We start from the raw sequence: 22,563 nt of genomic DNA on the forward strand, positions 1-22,563 counted from the left end.
AGCCCATGACGTCACCTTAGACAGCAAGAGATGGGAGGGGGACTGCAGGCCTGAGAACGGACTGCATTTCCTAGCAGCCTCCGGTGCACCACACCCCTCCCAGCAGGCACTGGCTCACTGCAAACTATTAACCAGCCCAATGCCGGGTTCCAAGGGGAGTCCAAAGTGTCCAGCCATTCTGGGGTGAGGGTAGGGTTCCCATGGGAGTGGAATAGCTGGGGCACGGATGAAGCAGACCAACTCTTAGGGCCTGACATAGGATTGAGCCTCTTTCTGCCAGTGTCCTGGCATCGCCCGCCGCTTTGTGGTGCAAACTCCTGAGTCCTCTTTGCTCCCTATGCAGTCTGCTTTCCAGAACTTAGGCGCCCAGCATCATTTGGACCCCGTCCCACTCTGTTTCAGCCTTGTCCCTGGGTGCCTGCAGGGGTTACCACTTCGGTCTGGCAGTCAGCCCCCTTTAAGCGGTGCGGAGACTACATCTCCCAGCGGCACCGGGAACTTCCTGACGCAGCCCCCACACCCCCAACACCCCTCCTAGCCGCCAGCCCGCGGGGAGGTGCGGGGCTGGAGGGGGGAGGTGACTTGATGTCATCCTGAGCAGCTGGGCGGCGGGTGCCGGTGCGCACAGATCCGGGGCTCCCGCCGCGCCGCGCTGCGCGGGGTCGCATCTCAAGACTTGAGGAGAGGTCTGCGCGCTGCCCAGGCCAGCCCAGAGCCCGCCGGGCGCCTGCACCCCGACCCGGGTCTGAGCTTGGGGTATGCTCCAGCCCCCCCACCCCAGGGCCCGAGAGAGAACCCAGGAGCGCCGCCGCCCAGCTCCAGCGCCCGGAGCGATACCGCTGTGAAAGAGCCCTGAGCAGCCACCCCCTTCCCCCCACCGGCAGCTCTTGGGGTCCGGGGACCAAAGTCTGGGCTTCTGAGAAGTGAGTGTCCCCACTACCGGGAGGCAGATGAGATTTGGGGGGTGATAAGAAGGAGCTGAGGTAGGAGAGGGTGCCAGGTTCTAGGAGGAGGGTGGCATAGGGACAGGGCCCCCCTTCTTAGGGCTAAGTTCCTGGCGGCCCAGATTAGTGGTGCATAAAGGGGACCCCATTCTGTTAGGGGCCAGGGATGAGTACCAGGGTCCCCATTCTAGGTAGGGGCTGGCTTGGGGGATAGGCCCTATTCTGAGAAGAGTTATTTTGGAGCTGGGGCCTTTCAGTCTGAGGGAAGGGAGGAGCATGCCTCCTATGTGAGGGGCTGCACCTCAATTTAGGGTAGGAAGGAAGAGAGGACTTGGGCACTCAGCAGCCGCCCCACATGCTGTCTTTCCTGGAAGAACTGACAGGTGCTCTCTCTCTCTCTCTCTCTTTCTTGCCGACCTCTCTGCCCTAACTTCATTTTCAAAAGAGCCAAGGTGGGAACCCTAAGGACTCCTCGTGACCCCTGAGAAGGACCTGAGGCCTGAGCCATCCTCCTCTCTACCTTGCCTGCCCCCCAGGACTGGGCAGTTGCCGGAGGCCCTGGGGGGGGGCCAGGACTATGGTTGTGCCCCCCCCTTCCGGGATGGGCCCAAGTTAGTCAGCCCAGCCTCACTCAGCATCCTCCAGGCCCAGAGGGAACTCCGGGGTCTCTGAAGCCTTGACCACTGCCTAGCCATCATGGAGACGAAGCTGCCCCCGGCAAGCACCCCCACCAGCCCCTCTTCCCCAGGGCTGTCGCCCGTGCCCCCACCCGACAAGGTGGATGGTTTCTCCCGCCGTTCCCTCCGCAGGGCCCGGCCCAGGCGCTCCCATAGTTCCTCTCAGTTCCGCTATCAGAGCAACCAGCAGGAGCTCACTCCACTGCCTCTGCTCAAAGGTGAGCCCAGCTGCTGGCTGCCAGGGTACCCGAGTCCCAGAGTGGGCACGCCAGGCTTCAGGGGGTGGCGAGAAGCAACTGGCAGCTGTGATCAGACAGAGTTTGGACAGCCCCTTCCAGGAGAGGGACCCCACCATCGGAGCTGACCCCCACCCCCAGCCCGCCAGCCCTCTCTGCTGACGCATGGCCTGACTGGCCTGTCATCCTTGGAGGTGGGGCATCTGGAGGTGGCGCCACCCTGGGGGGCAGACCAGGGCCAAGGGTGGGGCCTAAAGCCTGGGTGCCAGGAGGCCACTAGCAGCCCAGCCGCTGCCAGGGGCTTGGAGCAGGTGTTTGGCATGGCTCCCTGCAAATCACCCTACCTCTGGGCCACAGGGCATGACTGGCTGAGACAGAGGGCACCCCAGAGATTCTCAGCTCTGACCCTCCTCCTCACTTCTGCTCTTAGAACAGAGTGCCACTAATGAAAGAGAGGCAGTGGCAGTTTGGGGCACCTGTGGAAAGCCCAGGCGTCCAGGGTCTTGAATTAAATCAGGCCATCGTACCCTCTGAGTCTGCCAGAGGGAAGAGACGAAGCTCCCTTACTCCACAGAATGGAGAATGAGACAGGAATCCTCTGCTCTCTGCAAGGAGTGGCGACGGCACAAGAGCGTGGGGTCTGGGGCCTGGGGAGGCTGCCCTGGATTTAGGAGGGTCCCTAGAGCTGTGGCAGCCGGGGCCTAGGCTCAAGCCCCTCCCTCTTTCCCAGATGTGCCAGCTTCTGAGCTGCATGAGCTGCTGAGCAGGAAGCTGGCCCAGTGTGGGGTGATGTTTGACTTCTTGGACTGTGTGGCCGACCTTAAGGGGAAGGAGGTGAAGCGGGCAGCCCTCAATGAGCTGGTGGAGTGTGTGGGGAGCACCCGCGGGGTCCTCATTGAGCCTGTCTACCCAGACATCATCCGCATGGTGAGCACTTGGCACCCAGCCTCTGGGGGAGGGCTTGGAGGGCATGGGAACCCCACTGACTTGCTCACATTCTTCTGCGTGGCCCCAAGTCCCAGATCTTCCTTCCCCACTCTGCCCTCCAGCCCCACTGCTGCCCTGCACCTGGCCAGAGTAGGTAACTCAGTGCCTCCCAGGCCTGTGCCATCCTTTTGTTCATGCTCCTCGGAGGCCTGCTGTGCACGACCCCCTCACCCCCAGCCCCAAGTCCCTTACTGCCATGGTCTGGCTCAGGTGCCGCTTCTTCCAGGAAGCCCCTGTCAATCCCCAAGCTAGAAATCTCCCTTCGGCTGCCTAGAATGTCTGTAGACCTTACTGCTTTCCATTTTGTCTTCCCCACCGGACTGCACCTTATAGAGGGCAGGGATGTATCTTATCCATCCCTGGGTCCCCAGCCCCTGGCCCAGGGCTTCTGTGAACTGCGTGTTCAGGTAATGATCGCCAAGGAGTAAATTGCTCGCTGGCGCAGGTGCTGTGGCACATTAGAACTTTGGATGAGACATTCCCCCCGACACTCCCTGCCCCTGGCTTCTGCCTTCCAGGGCTCTTTCTTAAAGAACCCTGGCTCTTCCCTCAGATCTCAGTGAATATCTTCCGGACCCTGCCACCCAGTGAGAACCCTGAATTTGACCCTGAAGAGGATGAGCCCAACCTTGAGCCTTCGTGGCCACATCTGCAGGTATGAGGGATGGGGAAGGCATGGATCTGAGTTTCAGAAGAGATCCAAGGAGAGGGGAGGGGGTCTCCTTAAGTCCTGGAATAATGGATGAAGGCCCGAGGGCGGAGTGTGTGCGGGAGGCTGTTCCTAAACTCACCTTTTTGTCTGTCCCCTCCCCCAGCTGGTATATGAGTTTTTCCTGCGTTTCTTGGAGAGCCCAGACTTCCAGCCCTCCGTGGCCAAGAGATATGTGGATCAAAAGTTTGTCCTGATGGTGAAGTGGGGAGCCGAGGCTGGGTGGTGCCATGGGGCAGGGGCAGACTCACTGAGGGGCATGGGGATAGGATGGAAACAACCTGGGTTTGGCCTATCGCCTGACCCCTGACTCCGGGTCCCACAGCTTCTGGAGCTGTTTGATAGTGAGGACCCCCGGGAGCGTGAGTACCTCAAGACCATCTTGCACCGGGTCTATGGCAAGTTCCTGGGGCTCCGGGCCTATATCCGCAAACAGTGTAGCCACATCTTTCTCAGGTAGGTGCCTGCTTCCTGCTCAGCCGAGACCTGGGAGGGAAGGAGCAGGGAGAGCTGAGGGGAGAAGGCTGGGGCAGAGGCTCCCCTGCTGGGGGGCCCTGTGGAAGTCTGGTTTACCGAGTTCATTCTTGGCAACATAGTACATAATATTGATTATTCAAAGCCTGTGAGATTAGCAGAAAAAAGGGTATTTATTTCTATTTTACAGATAAGGAAATAAGAGGCCAAGAGAGACGAAGTGGTTTTCAGGGACTAGGTCAGTCTGGGGGGCCTAGGATCTAAATCTTTTGATCACTATAGTGCTGAGCCATAAAGACCCAAAGAAAGATTCTTTCTGCAAATGTGTATTGAGCACCAATGCCCATTGGGTATTAGGGGCTCACATGTCCTTGTAGTTGAGACTGGCTCACATTGGACAGCCTGTCTTTGGGTTTGGTTCAAATAATTGGGTACTCATGGGAAAATTATTTAAGCTCTCTCCTAGTGTCCGCATCTGTAAAATGGGAATGATAGCTACACCAGGCATAGTCATCGAGATAAAATGAGGCAAAGCCTCCGACGTACTCAGTGCAGCGCCTGGACTGAGGCCGGGACTCTGAAATATTAGCTCTTATCATTATTAGCTGCAAAATGAGACATGATCCCTGTCCTCCAGGAGCTCAGAGTCCATCAGATCTCCTGCTTATTAACTTTGGGGCAAGTTTCATTGAACCACTGAGCCTCGACTTTTTCATCTGTATAATAATATATCTAATAAGCCCTGGCTCCGGGATAATTTTGAGAACTACATGACACAGAGTAGATGCTCAAAGTATTTGTCATTCTTTTGGTTGATGGGCGTGAAGAGTAATGGGTGCAGGCTCGGTGCCTGTTGACTGGATGGGGACTAGGCAATGAGGGTTAGAGTCTGGGGGAGGAGATGAGTTGGAATGCTTCACAGAAGAGAGGTTTGAACCGCTGCCCAGAGTAGCACTGGTGGCTGGACTGAGAAGGGCGATTCAGAGGTGGATGTGGATGTTTGTGGGGCCTGGTTTAGGGACTGGGAAGGGACCACAGCCTCTGGGTTGGGAGAGGGTTGGGAGAGCACGCAGGGTTGGGGTGGGCAGGCAGGATGGCTGAGAGGGGGCTGGGCTGGCTCAGATTGCTGACCCCTTCTGCATCCGTCTCTTCCTCCCACAGGTTCATCTATGAACTCGAGCACTTCAATGGTGTGGCTGAGCTACTGGAGATCTTAGGGAGGTGAGAGCCTCAGCTAGAACAGCAGCAGTCTGGGAGGAAGGACGGAGGCCCAGTCGTCTGAGCCCTCCTCCTCTCTTCTGCCCGCTCCGCAGCATCATCAATGGCTTTGCGCTGCCCCTGAAGACTGAGCACAAGCAGTTCCTGGTCCGGGTCCTGATTCCCCTGCACTCTGTCAAGTCACTGTCTGTCTTTCATGCCCAGGTAAGGCCTAGGCCTGGCCCTGCCACTGTCAGGGCAGCCATCTGGGTCAGCCTGACGCTCTGGCTCCAGCCACCCTCAGTCACCAACTCACAGGGTCCTCTCTCACCTTCTTTTTCTTTATAAATTCCGCACCATCTACCTTAGAGAGTCCCCATGACCCTTTAAGGCTGATCTCAGACATCAGCTCTGTGAAGCCTTCCAACTGCTTCCCTCTTGACCTGCCTTCGGATTAAACTCTCGTATGTTCCCGTAGATCGTGATACAGATTTCAGTTATGGGAACTTCTGTAAAATGTATAAGGACTAGTTTGTTGAATGTTTTCTCTGTGAGATCACTGAGTCCCCACACAGCAAGCATGGTGCCTGGTACATCCTAAGTAGTCAGTAAATGCCTAGCGAATGAGAAAGGGCACACAGGAAGTGAGCAGACGTCTGGTGTCCTGTCCTGGTCCCCTCCTGACGCGTCCTCTTTCTCTCCGACCTACGCAGCTGGCGTACTGTGTGGTGCAGTTCCTGGAGAAGGATGCCACCTTGACAGAGCATGTGAGTTCCTCTGTGGGGAGAGGCGGGTCTCCCCTGCCCACCGCTGCAGGCCTGACTCCTTTCTGCCTCAACTCCCACAGGTGATCCGGGGGCTGCTCAAATACTGGCCAAAAACCTGCACGCAGAAGGAGGTATGAAGGAGGGCTTAGATGACCACCAGGGGGAGGTTGGGAGGGCTTAGCCTCTGGGGGGCGATCAGGTATGTGTCAGGGGAGATGGAACTGCTGCCCCTTGTGTCCCTACCCCACCTCCCCAGGTGATGTTTCTGGGGGAGATGGAAGAGATCCTTGATGTCATCGAGCCCTCCCAGTTTGTGAAGATCCAGGAGCCCCTCTTTAAGCAGGTGGCTCGCTGTGTGTCTAGCCCCCATTTCCAGGTATGGGGCGGGGATGGGTAAGGGTGGGAGCTGGGTATGGATGAGGAAGGTTGGCCAGTTGACCTGACACAGCTCTCTCTGCCCTCATTTTCTCCTCTGGATCCTCTTGGGTTTGATAATGGAGAGACACTGGACTTAGGGTTAGGAGACCTAGGGTTAAGTCTCAGATCTGCCTCCCACTGGCCGAGGGGCATTGGGGAAACCACTTTGCCCCTCTGAGTCTGATTAAGCCTCCTCATCTGTAATGTGGGCCGACGGCGATCTCTTCACAGGACTGAATGATGAGGACTGAGAAGATCGTAGTGTAAAGCTATTTGGTCATCCGAAATGTGCTCCAGATGGGTTATCACTTCTCTCCTTTTCTTAGTGGTTTTCAATTTCATTAGTCCTACCTCAGGGTCCAGCCGGACTTCCCACATCATCAGGCTGGCTGTAACTGTTCTCTTACGTGTGTGTAGACTTTATAACCATTCTAACCTGGTGGAAGTCAGTTCTTCCTCACAGTGCCTCTAGTACTTCAGTCTATTAAATACCTCATTTGATTCTTACAGTAGCCCTGGGGAGGTAGTTATTATTAGCACCAATTTACAGATGAGAAAACTGAGTCTGAGAGCTTAAATGCCTTACCCAAGGTCATGTGGCCAGTGTGTAGTGGAGCTAGGATTCAACCTTGAGGGCTGGACTCCAAATCCAGTGCTCTTTCCTCCTTCCAATGGGTCAGATGAGCCTGGGGATGGGGTGTGTAGAAGGCAGGGCACCCTGGGCTTTGGGGCGGGGGTGGATACCAGCCCTTGCACACACAAGGAAGCCACTGCCAGACACTCACTCTGCCATCTTGCTGCCCCAGGTTGCAGAGCGGGCTCTGTATTTCTGGAACAATGAGTATATCTTGAGCCTCATTGAGGACAACTGCCACACTGTGCTGCCTGCTGTCTTTGGGACCCTCTACCAAGTCTCCAAGGAGCACTGGAATCAGTGAGTGCCCAGGCCTTGACCTAACCCACAGAAGTTGGGTCCAGGGCTGGACAGTCCAGACCTAGCAAGAGAGGCTCAAGGAAGGCATCTAAGGAGGGCGGAGGGTGGTGAAAGGGGCAGAAGGAGCAGCTTGTGTTAATGACTGCACGCTGCGTTGGGGGGACAGGGAGAGGCACAGTGCCAGAGAGGGGTGTGGGGCCAAACTGAAGCTGCTCTCCTCTTCCTCACCCGCCCTCCCCTGGCCTGCCAAGAACCATCGTATCTCTGATCTACAACGTGCTCAAGACCTTCATGGAGATGAATGGGAAGCTGTTTGATGAGCTCACAGCCTCCTACAAGCTGGAAAAGCAGCAGTGAGTGTTGGGGGCTGGGCGTGGAGGGAGGGGGATGGGAGAAAAGCAGAAAGGAATCAGTTCCCTAAGAGGATGACCCCACATCCCATCCGATCAGATATTTAAAGTCTCTCCCTATGTTCGTGGCAAGGGCTGGGCCATTCGTGCCCAACGCCACTGTATCCTCCGGTCATCCTCCCAAGTGCTTCTTCCAGGTGTGGGGCCTCACCTCCCTGGAGCTTCCTCCGCTTCAGCCAGGCTTCTCGGAGCCAGGCTAATCCATGTGCTCTCTTCCCAAAGTAGAAAGTTCCCATGGAGTCCCTTTGCAGATGGATCAGTGGTGAGGGCGGCTGGACTGTAGGTGGGGCCCTAGGTAGGGGAGCTGCCTCACCCTCTCTCCCCAGGGAGCAGCAAAAGGCCCAGGAGCGTCAGGAGCTGTGGCAAGGCCTGGAGGAGCTACGGCTACGCCGGTTACAGGGGACCCAGGGAGCCAAAGAGGCCCCCCTCCAGCGCCTTACACCCCCAGTGGCCGCCAGTGGGGGTCAGAGCTAGAGATGCCCCAGGAGGGGAAGAGCTAAACCCAGAGCTATCAGTCCCTCCATCCCCTCTCCTGCCCAGGGGCCCAGAGAGACACACGCCTCCCCCTGGCCCTGCCAGAGTGGGCTCGGCGGGCTCCCTGCCTGGCCCAGTGTGGGCAGCTTTCGCTGTGGGGAGAGGAGGAGAGGAGATGGTGGTCCTGGCAACGGAACTGTCGGGCCCTTGTGGCAGGACCTGACCAGGGCAAGCTTGACCGGGAGGCTGCCATTGGGGATCTGCCCCTGCCCCACAAAGCTGGGCTCCAGACCACAGGCGGGATCCCACCCCCCGCTCCCGGCCTAGGGCAAGGGGCCTCAGCACCTTGCCCACCCCACCTCGTGCCAGCGCGAGGTCCTTCTTCACCCACCATGGGATCCATGGTCTATTTATTCTCCTCTGCTCACCCCAACACAGACCCTGTCCTGGGCCCGGGGCACCCTCCTTCCCTCCCCTTGCTCATCCTGTACTTCCTTGTCCCTTTTTATTTATTGGGCAGGGGGAGGGCACAGGCAGAATACATTCCCCATTGTCCTGGGGCAAGGTTACCACGGTCTGTCCCCTTCCCCCTGGCCGGGGGTAGACTTAATAAAGACAGAAACTTGAGGATTGCTTGCTTTATTAAGGGGTAGGGACCAAGAGGGAAGTGAAATGATGAAAAGTTGGCTAGGCGGCCAGGCAGAGGCTGGAAAGAGGCAGAAACTCCCCTCTTCTCCAGAGGTGACGATTACAGAATCTTAAGGTCGGAGCTGCCATCCTCAGTGAGGCCCAGGACAGACAGGATATACCCAGCTCAGACCCTCTGAGCAAGGGGAGGGAGGCGGGGAGGGATGGGCTAGTAGCGTGAGAGGCGACACATGTCACACTGGCAGGCCCTGGCTGTGAAGATCTCCAGCTCCTCCCTCCGGTCCCCCCAACACTGCAGCAGCACTTTCACCTGTGGGAGAGGGGTTCCATGTTGCAGTCCCCTTCTCAGGCCATCTTAGACCTCCTCTCCTCTGTCTCCCCCGACCCCCAATGAGCCACCATGGGGCTGGGCCCCTCACCTTCCTCAGGCCAGTGATGGTGCAGCACTGAGACACGGAAGTGATGTTGTGTCGATAGCCACTGGCCAGCAGCACAGAGTACCGGGAAGGGAAGGCGCTGGACTCGCAATGGCCCACACAAGCCTGTGCCACATGGGAGCCCTGGCAGGTGCCTTGGCGGTCACTTCTCACTGTCACGTTGAAGGCTAGAAGGAGACAGGCGAGTGGTAGATGGTGCCTCCGCGGAGGCTCCCCCAGCTTTTTCCTATCCCCTCAGTATTGGGACCATGAAGGTGCCCCTGCGCCTTGATCCAGCTCTTTGCTCCCACCCAGCTCTCTGCTCCCAGGGTTACTCACGGTGCAAGTGACAGCCTGGAATGGCCCCCTGCCGACCCCAGCCTTCAGTAACTGCCAGGACCAGCAGGCAGAGGAGCAAGGTTTGGGGGGACGCCATGGGCATCTGAAACACAGTGGGTAGACAGATGTCTCTCGATGGGTGTGCAGATGGGACGGGGAGTTTTTAAATACCACATGCTTCCAGGTGAATGAGCCACGGTGAGGCTGGCCTATCTGACGGGTGAGGCAAGCCTGTGAGCGGGGCTGTCTTCTCCCTGTGTCTGCCTTTGGGTTTGTGTGTGTGTGTCTATCTGCCTGTGAATGTCTCTGGATGGGTGTGAGTGTGAGCATCTGTCACCGCATGTGACTTATATGTCAGCCCCCTGCAGTGATTTTCCCCTGGCATTTCTCCTTCTATCTGTGGCACAAACATCTGCCTCCCTCCATCTGTCCCATCTTGGCCTGCGGGACCCCACCTGCAGCCCCCAGGCCCTCCCAAGGCTCCTCCTACACTGGGGCTTACCGCTTCGAGGCCCAGGAACTGAGGGGCTTGCCGGGTGGCTCCTCGTGCCTGCCGCTGGTCTTCAGACGGTGCTGGCTCCCTGGAATTTTATATTTGCCAGCATTTGGGAGCCACGCCCTCCTGGAGATCGGTTTTCAGTGCCGCCCTGGCCCCGCCAGAGGCCTCGAGCAACCCCACCTGGGAGATCCAGCTCTTCTCCGAGGTGTGGTCCTCCAAAAGCAGATCCTGCTGCCTTCTGCCTCCCTTCCTTCTATCCAAGAGCTGCTGGAGGTCCAGGGCTGGGGGAAGTCTGGTGTGGAGAAAAGCCCAGGAGCTGGTGGAGTGGACGGCTTGCGTGCAGTTGGAGAGAGGAAGCTCAAGTCTCGCCTGAGTTGTGGCCACCTGGGTTCCCTTTGCTCCTTGGCCTCAGGCAGGATACTCTCTTGGTCAGAGCCTCACCACCCCAACCTTAAAACTACTAAGGGCAGCCCCACCTGTCTCCTTCATCTACCGCAGAGGAAAGGGTCGGGGAGGAGATTCTTATGGACAAGGGAAATGACACCAGTGGCAGTCTCCTGAGGTGTGTTTGGTGGCAGAGCCAGGAGTGGATGAGGGGGTGGGGTTCTAGGTCCATTTCAGAGCTACATTTCCACTGTCATGTGGATGACTTCTCATCCTGGGTGTTGGCGACACAGTGGGCATACCCTAGTTCCTGGAACAACAGGGACTTGACTCCTAAAAGAGCCTGAAGCTGTTGACCCCAGCAAATCCCATCATTCAGTCTTGCTCTGGCTCTAGTGTTACAGGTGAGGCAGCCAAGGCTCAGAGAAGGAACATGACTAAAGATCACACAGTTAATCTCAGGGCTGATTTGGAACCCAAATCTCCTGCTCTCCATGCCTGGTGCTAAATTACACTTGGGACAAGAATGTGGCAAACTGGAAAAAGACCCCTAGTCAGCAGTGGCTGCGGGGGCTGGGCGGGGTGGAGATGGGAAGGAAGCCTGTAGTGATTTGGCCCCCACGCCCCGGGGCCACTGCCTCACTGACCTGCTCTGAACCGCAGAGCCAGCTGCACGACTGCCAGAGCTGGAAGACACTTGAGAGCTCATCAAATCCTACCCCTTCATTTTCCAGACGAGAAAATAAGAACCAGAGAGAAAAGCAACTTTGCCAAGGCTTCCCTGCAAGCCAGTCGGCCAGATGGCACTCAGATCTCCAGATTCTGGAGTTGGGCCTTTCAGCAGCTTTGTAAAGCAGGCCATGTTTGGGACAGCATGGCAAAGGCTGTAAACGCGGCCTGTCCTTACTCCTCCAGTCCTGACATGCAATGGCTTCCCCTTTGGCCCTCTTCCCTCAAGTCCCCGGCCCTTCCACAGCAGCCCGCCTGTTCTCTTCTCCCTACCCAAGGGAGAGGCAGCGAAACAAGGGGTCTTGGCAGTCTAGCCCCAACTCTCCCACTCATGAGAACCTCCCAGCATCTGACAGATAAATCAGCTGCTTAAAGACTAGAGGTGACAAGTCATTACCTCAGGTCCATTCTAATACTGAACATCTCTAACAGTACAAAAGTGATCCCTTTGTCCTGAGCTAAAATGGGTTTCCCTAAGTTCCCATCTATTATTTTGATCCTCTGTGCCCTACGACACAAGTCTATTAATCTGTCTGTCTGGGGTTGGCTCTTGCGTTACGTGAAGACAGAGTGTGGATGCCTTAATCTGGACTGACTCCTCAGTAATGTGACAAACCTACTTGCATTACCATCAAAAGCCAGAGGGATAAGTGGGTGGAAAACATTTATCAAAGAGGCTGCACTTCGGGACCAAACTGGGTGAACTGGGAGAGAAGATTTCTTGAGGGTCAGCAGGGCTCAGGATAGTGAGTGAGTCTTGCAAGACCCCACCCATTCCCTAACCCAAAGGTGCAGACCCCACTCACACAAAGCATCCTGTCAACAATAACCAGGTAGACCCAGGGGAAGTTTCAGGCATTGCTTGTATCTTGAGAGAAGAGTTTGATTTCACATTCTACTTCACGACATTCAGTCAATACCTCTTCATAAATAATTTATTGTCATTAGGATCCTAAGTGCTGGAGATGAGAGACCTAAACTGGACCTCAAAGCAGTAAAATTCTCAGACTACAGCATTTAGAAAGTTCCATTCTTTTCTTAGTGTTTTAAATTGGGAAAAAAAATCCCTTGTAAAGGGTCAAAGGACAGGACAAACCTACAAGAGGACTCAGAGTTTGGGGCCCTCATTCCCCTCATCTGGAATGTCAGAAGCAGAGGATGGGGTTGGGGAAGTCACGGAGAGAGGACACTTCCCAGTACTGTGTTTGGAAGGCTCACTGGCTGTTCTTTCTGAAGAAATACCGAAACGGGAAGAGAGAGCTGCAAAACAGAAAGCAGAACGGGGTGAGACTCAAGAAGTCCCTTTCCCTCCTCCCAGGTCCCATTAGGGCTCCATGGGCTATGGCATTTTGGGGAACCACTGAATGGAAATTCCAGTCTGGAATGGCATTTGAAAGGTACCCAAATTAGATTACAGTCAGTTGGGGGAATAAGAACTGCAATGGGATGGATGAGCACTAGATACATAAAGGGATTTGCTAACTCTTCTCTGCAAAAAGGACTCTGAAGACACAGCCTAGATTCAGAAGGGAGAATGGAAGCATTCTGGTACCAAATCACATGAATGACCCAAGTACAATGAGAGTAGTCTCTGTTCAAGCAGTATTTATGGAAACAGGCCCAATGCTGGGCACATTGGGTGGGGCGGGTGGTATAAAAACGAACAAGACATAGTTTTTACTAAACTCACAAGGCCCTTGTGCTCAATCTCATTTCTATTATCTCTCCCGGACAAAACAGAGATTATGCAGGTAATCTGCTTTCTTCTCTAATTTCCCCAAGAGGCTCAATGAGGCAGACTCTGGAGCTATTTCACCCTGGGTCTCAGTTTGATGGCACGAGAGAATTTTGTCCTACCTTAGAAGCCCAAAGAAGCCACTGGTCCCCAGCTCTGTGGGTCCTTTAGGTGAAGGTGGATTGTTTTGCTGCAATGGTGGGATAATCTGCCCTGCTAGGCTGTCCTCCCACTTAGAATCTGCACAAAAAACACTCAGGTAGGGAAAGGTATTAGTCTGTTGGCTGCTTTCATGTGCGTGAAAGGCAGGACACTCAGCCTGAGCCAAGGGCAGCTTCACACCAGGAGTTTTTAAGCCAGACGAATTGTTTGTTTTGACCTTCCCAGCTCAGTAAGATGCTATTCTGACTTCTAAGTATTTTCAAAGTCAGGCCCCTGAGAATTTTATACTGCTCAAGTCCCAGCCACCCACTACAGTTGGTATGTCTTCACACGGAGTGACAACTTGTTGAAGAACCCACTTGCCTACATCCCTGCATCTGTGATAACTGCAATCTACACTAAACCCCCATGCTGGGTAGATCAGCAGTCTGGAAAGGCAACACCTCCACATGCATTCCCAGGCCTTGCTAAGCATCCGCGGCACCTTCGAGAGTAACACTAACTCCCTGAAGGGAAGAGAAGAAACAGCTTCCCAGAGCTTGTCCTCCAACAGGACAGAAGAGTGAAACACTCCCAACTTTTCTGTAAAAGTTATCACCCCGCATGGAAATGCTTTGAAATAGTGGGAACATCAGTTTCGTTCTCAGAAGCACAGTGAGAACATACACTGCCTCCCTTCATTCCTCTTGGGAAATGGGTCGGGGAACATGATGTGGCTTCTATTACTCAAGGGCAGGCCCCCAAACTGAAGGATGGTCAACAGGCACCTCCATGGGAGCGAGGCACATTACCCACTGAGCATGCCCAGACTCAGAGCTCTGTGCTGCTCTACTCATCAGAGAACTAAAAGAGACAAAATGATTATTAAAGAAAAATAAATATGAATTTCCCAGAACCTACCCTGTTCCTGGACATCAGAGATATCAAACGCTGGGGTCTCCTGACATTCCTGCTTGGCTTTTCTTTCACTGTTCTGATAAAAAGAGGTTCAAGAAAGTTTGAATTTTACTCCTATACAGTTTGGTCATCTGAAGGCTATTTACTGGTGAACTGATTTCACATCAGCACTAGGGCCTGCCTTCTGACTGCCCAGGCAGGCCCTATATTCCTTCTCTATGACTATCTTTTTGCCATTTCAGCTTCCTAACCACTGTTCTCCTAAGATTAAGAGCTGAGAACAAACCAAGTCAGGTTTAATTTACCATTCCATATTACTGAGCGCTATTAATAAGGACAGAATATTGACGTTTCAGAAATCAAGAAGACCTTAACTTTACCGTGGAGAAATGTATAATCTATGTGGTACAACTGATACACAGACTAAGTATTGTAAGACAGTCTGATAAGACTACCCCACAAGTCTATACAGAGTGCTGTGGTTGAAGAGGAGGACATGACTAGAACGGGTGGCGGTTAGTCAAGGAAGACTTCACGGGGGAAGTACTATTTGAACAGAGCCTTGATGGATGAATAGGATTTTGTCATAACGGGGGCGAGGAGATGGTCAGAAGGGCAGGGCATTTCAGACAAGGACATAATATACAAAGGCTCAGTGGCATTAACAAGTAAATATCATCAGCATGGCTCAAGCTGGGCAGCAGAAACGTGACCACAGCATAAGCAGCCAGCACACTACAACACAATCTTATTATTTCTCCCTGTGCTATCCCTTCATAGAGCTTACTTTGAAGGGGACATCCCACAACCTGGCTCCAAGCCCACATTTCCAGTAGATGCCCTGGTAGCCAGAAACATGGTTCATGTATTTTCTTTGGGAATCTCTGCCAAATGGCCACTCCCGCAGAACCAGAGGGCCCAACTTCCCAGCAGTGCTGGGAGTTCTTTGAGCCATTTTGCTGGTGAAGAATTCTATAGCAAGGGGCTACAGACTGTCGAGGTGGGTCTTGGAGGCAGAGGCATGGCAAGCCCCTAGGAAGTTAGGACATAGCCCCCATCCTAAGCATAAACTGATATTTCTGAGATAGGCTTTCCCACCAACTATCAAATTCTAGACCACATAGACAGCCACCTAAGTCACATTCCTATAAAAGTGAAACGGAACTCTGGGAAGGAAGGAGACCATCTCTTACCTCTTCCAGACAGAGTGGAGATGAAATTTAGAGTGCTCAGCTCTGATTTCTACCTTGAGGAAATTATTCTTACAAATTTAATGAAACTATGGTTCGGGGCCTAAGTCTTGCTGCATTAGTCCTGATGAAAGCAGCTAGTAAGGCTGGTAGTGGGAGCCAGAGGGGTGAAAGCCACAGAGCAGAGGCGAAGCCGACCCCTGAACCAGGGGAGAGTCCCCTCACAAGACAGTTTAGCTTTTGTGCTCTCCTGAAATCCTGAGTGAGGTCTTCTCAGGCAAATGTTTTAAGAGAAAAAAACACTATAGCCTGAAATAAGACTGAGGGTACCATCTGGGACATCCAACAAGGCATAATACCCTCAAAATGGGACACAGGTTGTCCTCTGTATGGTTAGGGCTAGATCTGCTTAGAAATGCAGTTCAAGCAGAGGTGCCAAAAAATAAAGTATGTTTCACTTCTGGACCATTCATCTGCTCTCCCTCATTTTGTATCCTTCCAAAGTCTGGATCTCTAGGTCTGGGGCCTGGGGTAACAAAGGGAATGGGTCTGCCCCTCCCCAAAACACCTTTTATGAAACAGAGACCTTATTCAGATACATGCTGTATTCTTCTAAGCTTTCCCCGCGTAGGCTCCCAATGTGTTCAGATGTGCATAATCCATACTGACTGTGATTCCACACCCTAACTTCCCTCAAAGGGAAAGAAAATATTAAGCATTGGGCCATAGGAGCAAATTCAATTTTTCCAGTTCAAGTGAGTTATACTGAGAGTCACTGTGATCACTTTAATTTAGGAGAAATCCTCTCTCTGGGAACAGGGTCTACAATGGGGACTATCTTCGGGCTTTGAGTCAAAATCAATAAACATGTTCCTTTTGTTTTGTTTTCTCAGTTTTTTCTAAACCCAGTATCAGGTTGAAAAGGTAATTATGTTGAGTAAGAAACTGTGGGTACTGTTCTTGAGAGAGATGATTTGTCAAACTAAGAATAGGAAGGTACGAAGGGTAGAGAATGAAAGAAATGTTCCGTTAACAGTAATTATCTTGGTTGTATAAAGCGTCTTTGTTCTCCAGAGTTTCCTGTACTCACTCGTCTTGTACTTTTTCATTTCTTCTTCTTTCCTCTCTAAAGGATGGGAGTATAGAAGAGGGCAACCATCTGCCTAAAATCACTCCACAGGTCAGCTGGCCATGACACAAGGGGCCCTGTAGCCCGCACCTGCCCACACAGGCAGAAATTTAAGTCCCAAAGCATTCACTCTTCCTCCAACTAAACAATAAATCCTAGTAAGAAACCAGATTGTCCGTGTTTGGGTGCACCCTTGCACCTAACACAATGCCTTGCAAACAGGAGACAGGATAATCATTTAGGAATGAAAATCATTTCGCTTTTCTTCTTAAAAAGAACAAACCAAGAAATGAGGGAATTTCTGTAACCTTGAAGGCAGCCGTAAAGCCTTTCATGATCCAGCCCATGCTGACCTCTCCAGTAACATTTCTCAGCACTGCACCCCGAGGTGCACTGGCTTGCAGTCACCAAATACGCTGTACTCTCTCCTCTTGGCCTTAAGGCTTTGAGCTATGTGGAGCTGCTACAGGAACTCCCCTCACTCACATCCACCTGGTCTAGGTGAGGTTCTCTGCAGTCTCCTTGTGCCCTATGCTTCCTGTATTACTGATGGATGCAGAGAGCGCATCTATCAGTAATTGTCTGCCTCGCTTTACACTGTTGGCATTTTTAGGAGAGAGTGTGATATCCCTAGTACTTGGCACAGAGGAGACACAGTAGAAGTTTGTGGAATGAATGTATATGTAAATGTTTGCTTGATAACTGATTGTGTTGTGGGTCCTGGGAGGGAGAGGGAGGTGAGTTGTGTTTGGATGCTTAAGGTCAGAGCTACTTTAAGGAAAGACAGAAGAGAAATTAAGAAAAAGGCATAAATAACAGCTATTTAAAGAATGGAGGAAAAGAAAAAGGATACTATTGTAGAGACAACTATGGAAAAGAAGCTGCGAAATGGAGGAGTAGCAGGTATATGAATATCTAAATGGGGATTAGACCTCACAAATGGAATCAAGTACTATTGGGGCCACCCCATTCTGCTCTACATGAAGTTTTCTCTTTGCAGTGTCCTGTGCTGATATATGCCTAGCTCATCTGTAAAAACTAAATGTTCCTAGACTCAGAACTCAATGTAGATGGAGACAAGAAGGTTTCTAAAGAGAAAATTCTATATTGGATCCTATCTTGATTCACCAGACCTATTTTCTTATTTCAACTGCAGAGTACAGAAGCAGCTTTTTAAGCTGAGAAGAGAACAACTTTCAACAAAGGATTCATCAATGTGTGCAGTATTATGCAGCCACTTTTGGGGCAGGTTGTGGCAAGGGCAAAATGGTTGAATGTTCTGCAGATGGTGAAACCTGAGAATGAGTTCAGTCAATTCAGTCTGTACTTAGGACCAAGCCGTGCTGGTAACAGGAATCCTGACTTGTAACAGTACAGAACAGCCAAGAGCCTTGAAGCTTCCATTTTGGTACTTACCCTCCTGGTTTCCAGAGGGGGTTTCTTTTTGCTGGGGCTTTGGCTGGAAGCCCCCATCTGGGCCCTGAGGTAGGGGGAAAAACCCAGGAAATGTTACTGGCAGCAGCAACATCACCACATTCAAGCAAACGTGGCTCAAATGAATATTTCAGCAGGTTGTCTATTTTTATACCACTCCTGGCCTGCAGAATAAACTGTGTGGCCAAATTCTCTTTGGGTGCTGCTTTAATTCACAGTAGAATCCCAATTTGAGACATTTAGGGATCTAGGGGTTGAGAAAGAGAAAATGTGATTGACAGCAAGTATCAGTTTTTGAAATACTTGATCATGCATCAAAACCCAGAATAAGGAGATGTGATGCTCCATCTCCATGGAAAATTTAGTCAAATGGAACTGAGCAAAATGTCACAACTCCAAGTACCTTCACATTGAACCTGGCTTGGAAGAGAATTTCCTAACTCTTCACCAACATGTGTGTTTGGAGGGCGTAGGGGTCAGATCCCTCATGGTCTACCTTCACTGTTCCTGGATGTCTTGGAGCCACACAGTACCAGGAAAAGAGCAGCTGCTCTCTGTGAGCCTGGGCTGAAAGCACTTTGGACCAGGGAGCAAACTACACTTTGCATTATCCCAGCATCCCTCTCCGGGTGCTAATAAGAACCGAATTGTCCCCGCCAGAGAATCAAAAGAAACTAAGTAGCCACCACACTAGTGACTTCACCATGTTAGAGACGGGATCAACATTCTCCCTAATATCGCAGCGCCTCACCCAACAACTGAGGCATACCCTCTTGCAGACATTTATATTTTAGACTGGACTAACTTTTAAGGTAGAGTTCTGAAGCTTATTGCTCACCAGGTAAAACAGAATCACTGCTTCTTTGTTCTTAATCTTTGAAGGGTCTATGTTCTGTACAACGTTCTAGGACTAGTTCAGTCCTGTGCCTCTGACTGGTTTCCAGCAGTAGGACCACAATAAGGACTCGCCAAATGTGCTCGACTCAACCATATAGTTCTTACTGCATTTCTCCTCAGCCTTCCTCTTAATGAAAAGAAGAATACTATTTTGCTGAGGAAGGCACTATGTTCAAATTACATTACAAATATCAACTTGCCTCTTTCCCTTAGTCCACCCACTGGAATAAGCAGTTACCAATGAAGCCTTGAGAGAGAAAGTGACTCGCCCAAGAACATGATCGACCAGCAGCAACAGCTGGCAAAGCCTAACCAGGATGTAGGGGTTAGACTCTCTCCCAACACCACTGACCTGCCCAGCCCTGGCCTGCTGGGGGAGCTCGGCGCTTCGATGCATTTTCGCTTCTTCATCATGGCTCCTGCTGCTTTCCTCTCAGTTTGGACCTTTGGAAAGAAACCAGATGCCTGTGACTCCTCTTTTTGCAGAGCTATTCACGGTTGATGAGGGCACAGTGAACTCCCCATCTTTCAGTTGCCAAAGGCAACTTTGTCAGCTTTGCAAGTAAGGGTAGATATTCTGTTAGGGAGTCTCAAAAATCTAGCCAAGGAGGAAAAGGTGGTCTTATGTATACAATTCTTATTGGACCTGGGCAGCAACCAAGGTGCAAAATAAGAGGAAGAGACTAGAGCAGGTCATTACGGACAACATGAAGCAGTAAAGGCAATTTTCATTTTATACAGAAAAGGCAAACTTACCAACCCAAGAGGACTGCTGTTTATTGGTTTCCCTACAATAGGAAATTTAAATGTCATAATGGATCAAAACTCTGTTTCACCTAGATTTCTGGCTACCATTTATTTGAGCTGGTCCTAGACAAAAACTTCATGAATGCCCTTGTCCCTTCTGTGTGGTACCACTTTTCCTAGAACTACAGAGTCTTTGAAATCTCTCCTCCCCTATTTTAGAACTATTGTCATCTACAAGCTGAAAATTCAAGGTTTGATTCACACTATATTCTAATGGTATGCCACTTAAAAGGGAGTCCCTACTATGAAACAAAAAAGGTGGAACTTCAGGCATCAGTGACAAATTAATTGGGGAGATATTGAGGCAAGGCCTTTGCACCCTTTTTCAAATCAACTGGCAGGTATCTACTTGTCTCTCTATGGGTAAAAACAGTGATGGCCCTTAGAGATTAGAAATTGGGAGCTACCACTTTAAGATACCCCTAAAGTGAAAGTCACTGAATACTCTAAAATATAACAGGTCTCTTTCACTGATTAGTCTAAGTCAGATTTTGTACTTCCCATCTACCAGTATTAATATATTTAATCCTTTTAACAACTCAGCAAGATAGGTACTATTATTATTCTTCACCATTTCACAAATGAGGCATACAAGATTTAAAAACTTATCCAAGGTCACACAGTTATTAAGTGGCAAAGCCACCAGGATTTGAACGGAGCAGTCTGGCTTGGAGCACTTGCTCCTGACCTCTACACTGTCTGGCTGACCATTTTGCCCTAGTTAGCTCATGCTGCTAACCTCACAGACGTTTGACCTTCCCCTTTTTCTTCTCTACTGCCCATACTTCCATTATTCCACTTACCAGGTGACAGATTTTCATGAACCCATTTTATCTCCACGTATAGAGTGAAAACAAATGGATATGGGACCAAGACGAGTTCCCCATGTTTGAATTTCAGGTGAGACACTCTCTCCCACTTGCTTTTATCTGAGACATGGTGCTAAGGATTGAGGAAAGAAGTCAGTACAAATCCCTGAGTACTGTTTTAGGGATAAGACACTTTTTCCTTTCTCTGACCTACCCTCCAAACTGTGTTTGGGTTTGCTCCTTCCATCTGAATCTACGATGCGAGTTGTAGCTCATTCCTAGCCAGAAATGAAAGGATACAGGGAAATACAACGAAGTGTTCTGTAGCAAACGGTTGCAGATTGTCCAAGTTTCCCAAGACCACACGAATGGAATCCTGAAAAAAATATTTGAAATGACTTTAATCCTGTCTAGTCTCAGCCAATCTTTCCATTTATACTTGTCACTGTTTTTCATATATCCTATATTCTTCTATTAAAGCTGAACTATTTACTGTTCCCTGAACATGCCTTCTTCTCTATTTCTATGCTCTTGCATAGTCTGTTTCCTCTGCCTGAAATGCCCTTTCCACCCATTAGCATATTTTACTTATCCTGTAAGGCAGGCGTTCCCAACCTGTCCTGGTACCAGTCTGTGGCCTGTTAGGAACCAGGCTGCACAGCAGGAGGTGAGCAAAGCTTCATCTGTATTTGCAGCCGTTCCCCAGTGCTAGCATCACCACCTCAGCTCCACCTCGGATCATCAGGCATTAGACTCTCATTTGGCTAGTTTCTGGTGCCAAAAAATTTGGGGACCACTGCTGTAAGGTATAGTTCAAAAGCCATCTCTTTCAGAAAAATTTCTTTGATTCTCCAAGTTGTAATTAATGGTTAGTCTCAACTTCACAGTGTTAGCTTTGAGCCTTCACTACGTTCTACATGAGTTGTGAAGTTTTATTTTTCTTACTGCAAAAGCTCCTTGAGGTAGAATATATATCTGATTTATTTTAGTATCCCTTCTATGGTATCTACCATAATGGATGATGCGTAACAGGTCTCCAATAAACATATATTGAATGAATGAGTAATACTGGTATTTACTGATAGCTATTTTGCCTTTTCTTAAATCAAACCTTTTCTTCTACTCTTTTTAAATCTAAATTGATTAATCTCTAATTAACTTATGCTTATTAGTGTATACTAATTAAATGATATGGTATTATAAAAAGACTACTGGATTTCTATGGGAAAATCAGAATTTCAATCCTAGTGTCATTTCCTCTAAGCTTCATTTTCCTAATATTTAGGCTCAATGAAGGCAATAACTGTGCCTTGTTTATCTTTGTATTCTCTGTACTAGCATAGTATCTAGTTTATAATTTTAATAGTTAATATTTATTGAGTAATCACTATGACAAGAATTATTGTTTTGATACATGTTAATTAATTTAACACTCACAAAAACCCTATGAGATCGATAATGCTATTATCCCCATCTTACAGATGAGGAAACTGAGACAAAGAAAGGTGAAATAATTTATTCAAGGTAACATAGCTAGTAACAGTGGAGCCAAGATATGAACCCAGGCAGTGGGGTTCCAGAGCTGACATTCTTAACGATTAGGCTATACTGTCTATCAAAAAATGTTTTATTTTTTTAACATTTTATTTATTTTTTTCCCACTCCCCCTCCCCTCTGGTAACAAAAAAATGTTTTATAAATGAAAGAGAATAATGACTGCCTCAAAAATAATAAAAGAAAAAGAACATATAAAAAGTACTTCGAAAACTTCAATATGATTATAAATATATATAAATGCTCTCTAGCTATCATTTATTGAGCTACTGTGTGGCAGGTATTGCACACATCTATTTCTAATCCTCACTACTATCTTCAAACACAGGCATTATTTATCAACCTCATTGACAGGTAAAGAAACAGACTCAGAGAAGGCAGGTCACTTGTCCAAAGCCATTTTGTGAAGGCGGAACGAGAATTCAAATCCAAGTTTGACTGGCCTTAAAGTCTATGCTCGCTCCACTTTACTATGCTGCCTTGAGCTTTTCTCTGCCCAAATTAACTGAAGCAAAGTAAAATAAATTCTGCTCTACTCACAATTAAAATAAGCAGAAAATTATCATGATCCTATATTGTCATTTACAATGATGTCTCTGCAAGATCCTAATGTACGTTTCAACACTTAGCCAAAGAGCCACAGGTACCCTTAAGGATATGATTCAAATTTTTGGTTTTATAGTTTTGTGTTTGTGTATTTAATTGTGT

General features: G+C 50.1%; 3 protein-coding genes across 3 annotated transcripts in view; 1 reads left to right on the top strand and 2 right to left on the bottom strand.

The window, feature by feature from the left end:
* The first annotated feature begins 145 nt into the window (after positions 1-145).
* PPP2R5B (protein phosphatase 2 regulatory subunit B'beta) lies at positions 146-8,853 on the top strand. Its single transcript, XM_011368771.2, has 14 exons — positions 146-923; positions 1,390-1,839; positions 2,588-2,784; positions 3,398-3,499; positions 3,660-3,752; positions 3,879-4,009; positions 5,189-5,248; positions 5,341-5,449; positions 5,938-5,991; positions 6,072-6,122; positions 6,248-6,367; positions 7,215-7,342; positions 7,594-7,695; positions 8,079-8,853. Exons 2-14 carry the CDS (start codon positions 1,641-1,643, stop codon positions 8,224-8,226), a joined length of 1,494 nt encoding a protein of 497 aa, XP_011367073.1. The 5' UTR covers positions 146-923; positions 1,390-1,640; the 3' UTR covers positions 8,227-8,853.
* A 113-nt stretch (positions 8,854-8,966) lies between these two features.
* Positions 8,967-10,294, bottom strand: GPHA2 (glycoprotein hormone alpha 2). The gene is made up of 3 exons (XM_011368772.2): positions 9,630-10,294; positions 9,294-9,478; positions 8,967-9,184 (listed from the first exon to the last, which is right to left on the bottom strand). The coding sequence occupies exons 1-3, from the start codon at positions 9,730-9,732 to the stop codon at positions 9,083-9,085; spliced, it is 390 nt and encodes a 129-aa protein (XP_011367074.1). The 5' UTR covers positions 9,733-10,294; the 3' UTR covers positions 8,967-9,082.
* A 2,161-nt stretch (positions 10,295-12,455) lies between these two features.
* Positions 12,456-22,563, bottom strand: part of MAJIN (membrane anchored junction protein) — an 18,999-nt gene continuing 8,891 nt past the window's right edge. Inside the window, exons 4-10 of the mRNA XM_023535820.1 lie at positions 20,296-20,434; positions 19,442-19,473; positions 19,038-19,129; positions 17,771-17,834; positions 14,039-14,111; positions 13,099-13,216; positions 12,456-12,501 (exon numbers count right to left, since the gene is read on the bottom strand). Coding sequence (XP_023391588.1) covers positions 12,456-12,501; positions 13,099-13,216; positions 14,039-14,111; positions 17,771-17,834; positions 19,038-19,129; positions 19,442-19,473; positions 20,296-20,434 — 564 coding nt within the window. The remainder of the gene's footprint in view (positions 12,502-13,098; positions 13,217-14,038; positions 14,112-17,770; positions 17,835-19,037; positions 19,130-19,441; positions 19,474-20,295; positions 20,435-22,563) is intronic.

Source organism: Pteropus vampyrus, unplaced genomic scaffold (assembly GCF_000151845.1).
Source record: "Pteropus vampyrus isolate Shadow unplaced genomic scaffold, Pvam_2.0 Scaffold144, whole genome shotgun sequence".
In the NCBI taxonomy this organism is placed as follows: Eukaryota; Metazoa; Chordata; class Mammalia; order Chiroptera; family Pteropodidae; genus Pteropus; species Pteropus vampyrus.

Excerpts from the sequence above, each read along its gene's own strand:
- GPHA2 (XM_011368772.2), bottom strand. The coding sequence starts at position 9,732 with ATGCCCATGGCGTCCCCCCAAACCTTGCTCCTCTGCCTGCTGGTCCTG. Across the intron at positions 9,479-9,629 it reads TCCAGGCTGTCACTTGCACC|CCTTCAACGTGACAGTGAGA; the intron begins GTGAGTAACCCT and ends GTCTCCTTCTAG. Across the intron at positions 9,185-9,293 it reads CCATCACTGGCCTGAGGAAG|GTGAAAGTGCTGCTGCAGTG; the intron begins GTGAGGGGCCCA and ends CCTCTCCCACAG.
- PPP2R5B (XM_011368771.2), top strand. The coding sequence starts at position 1,641 with ATGGAGACGAAGCTGCCCCCGGCAAGCACCCCCACCAGCCCCTCTTCC. Across the intron at positions 3,500-3,659 it reads CTTCGTGGCCACATCTGCAG|CTGGTATATGAGTTTTTCCT; the intron begins GTATGAGGGATG and ends CCCCTCCCCCAG. Across the intron at positions 6,368-7,214 it reads TGTCTAGCCCCCATTTCCAG|GTTGCAGAGCGGGCTCTGTA; the intron begins GTATGGGGCGGG and ends TTGCTGCCCCAG.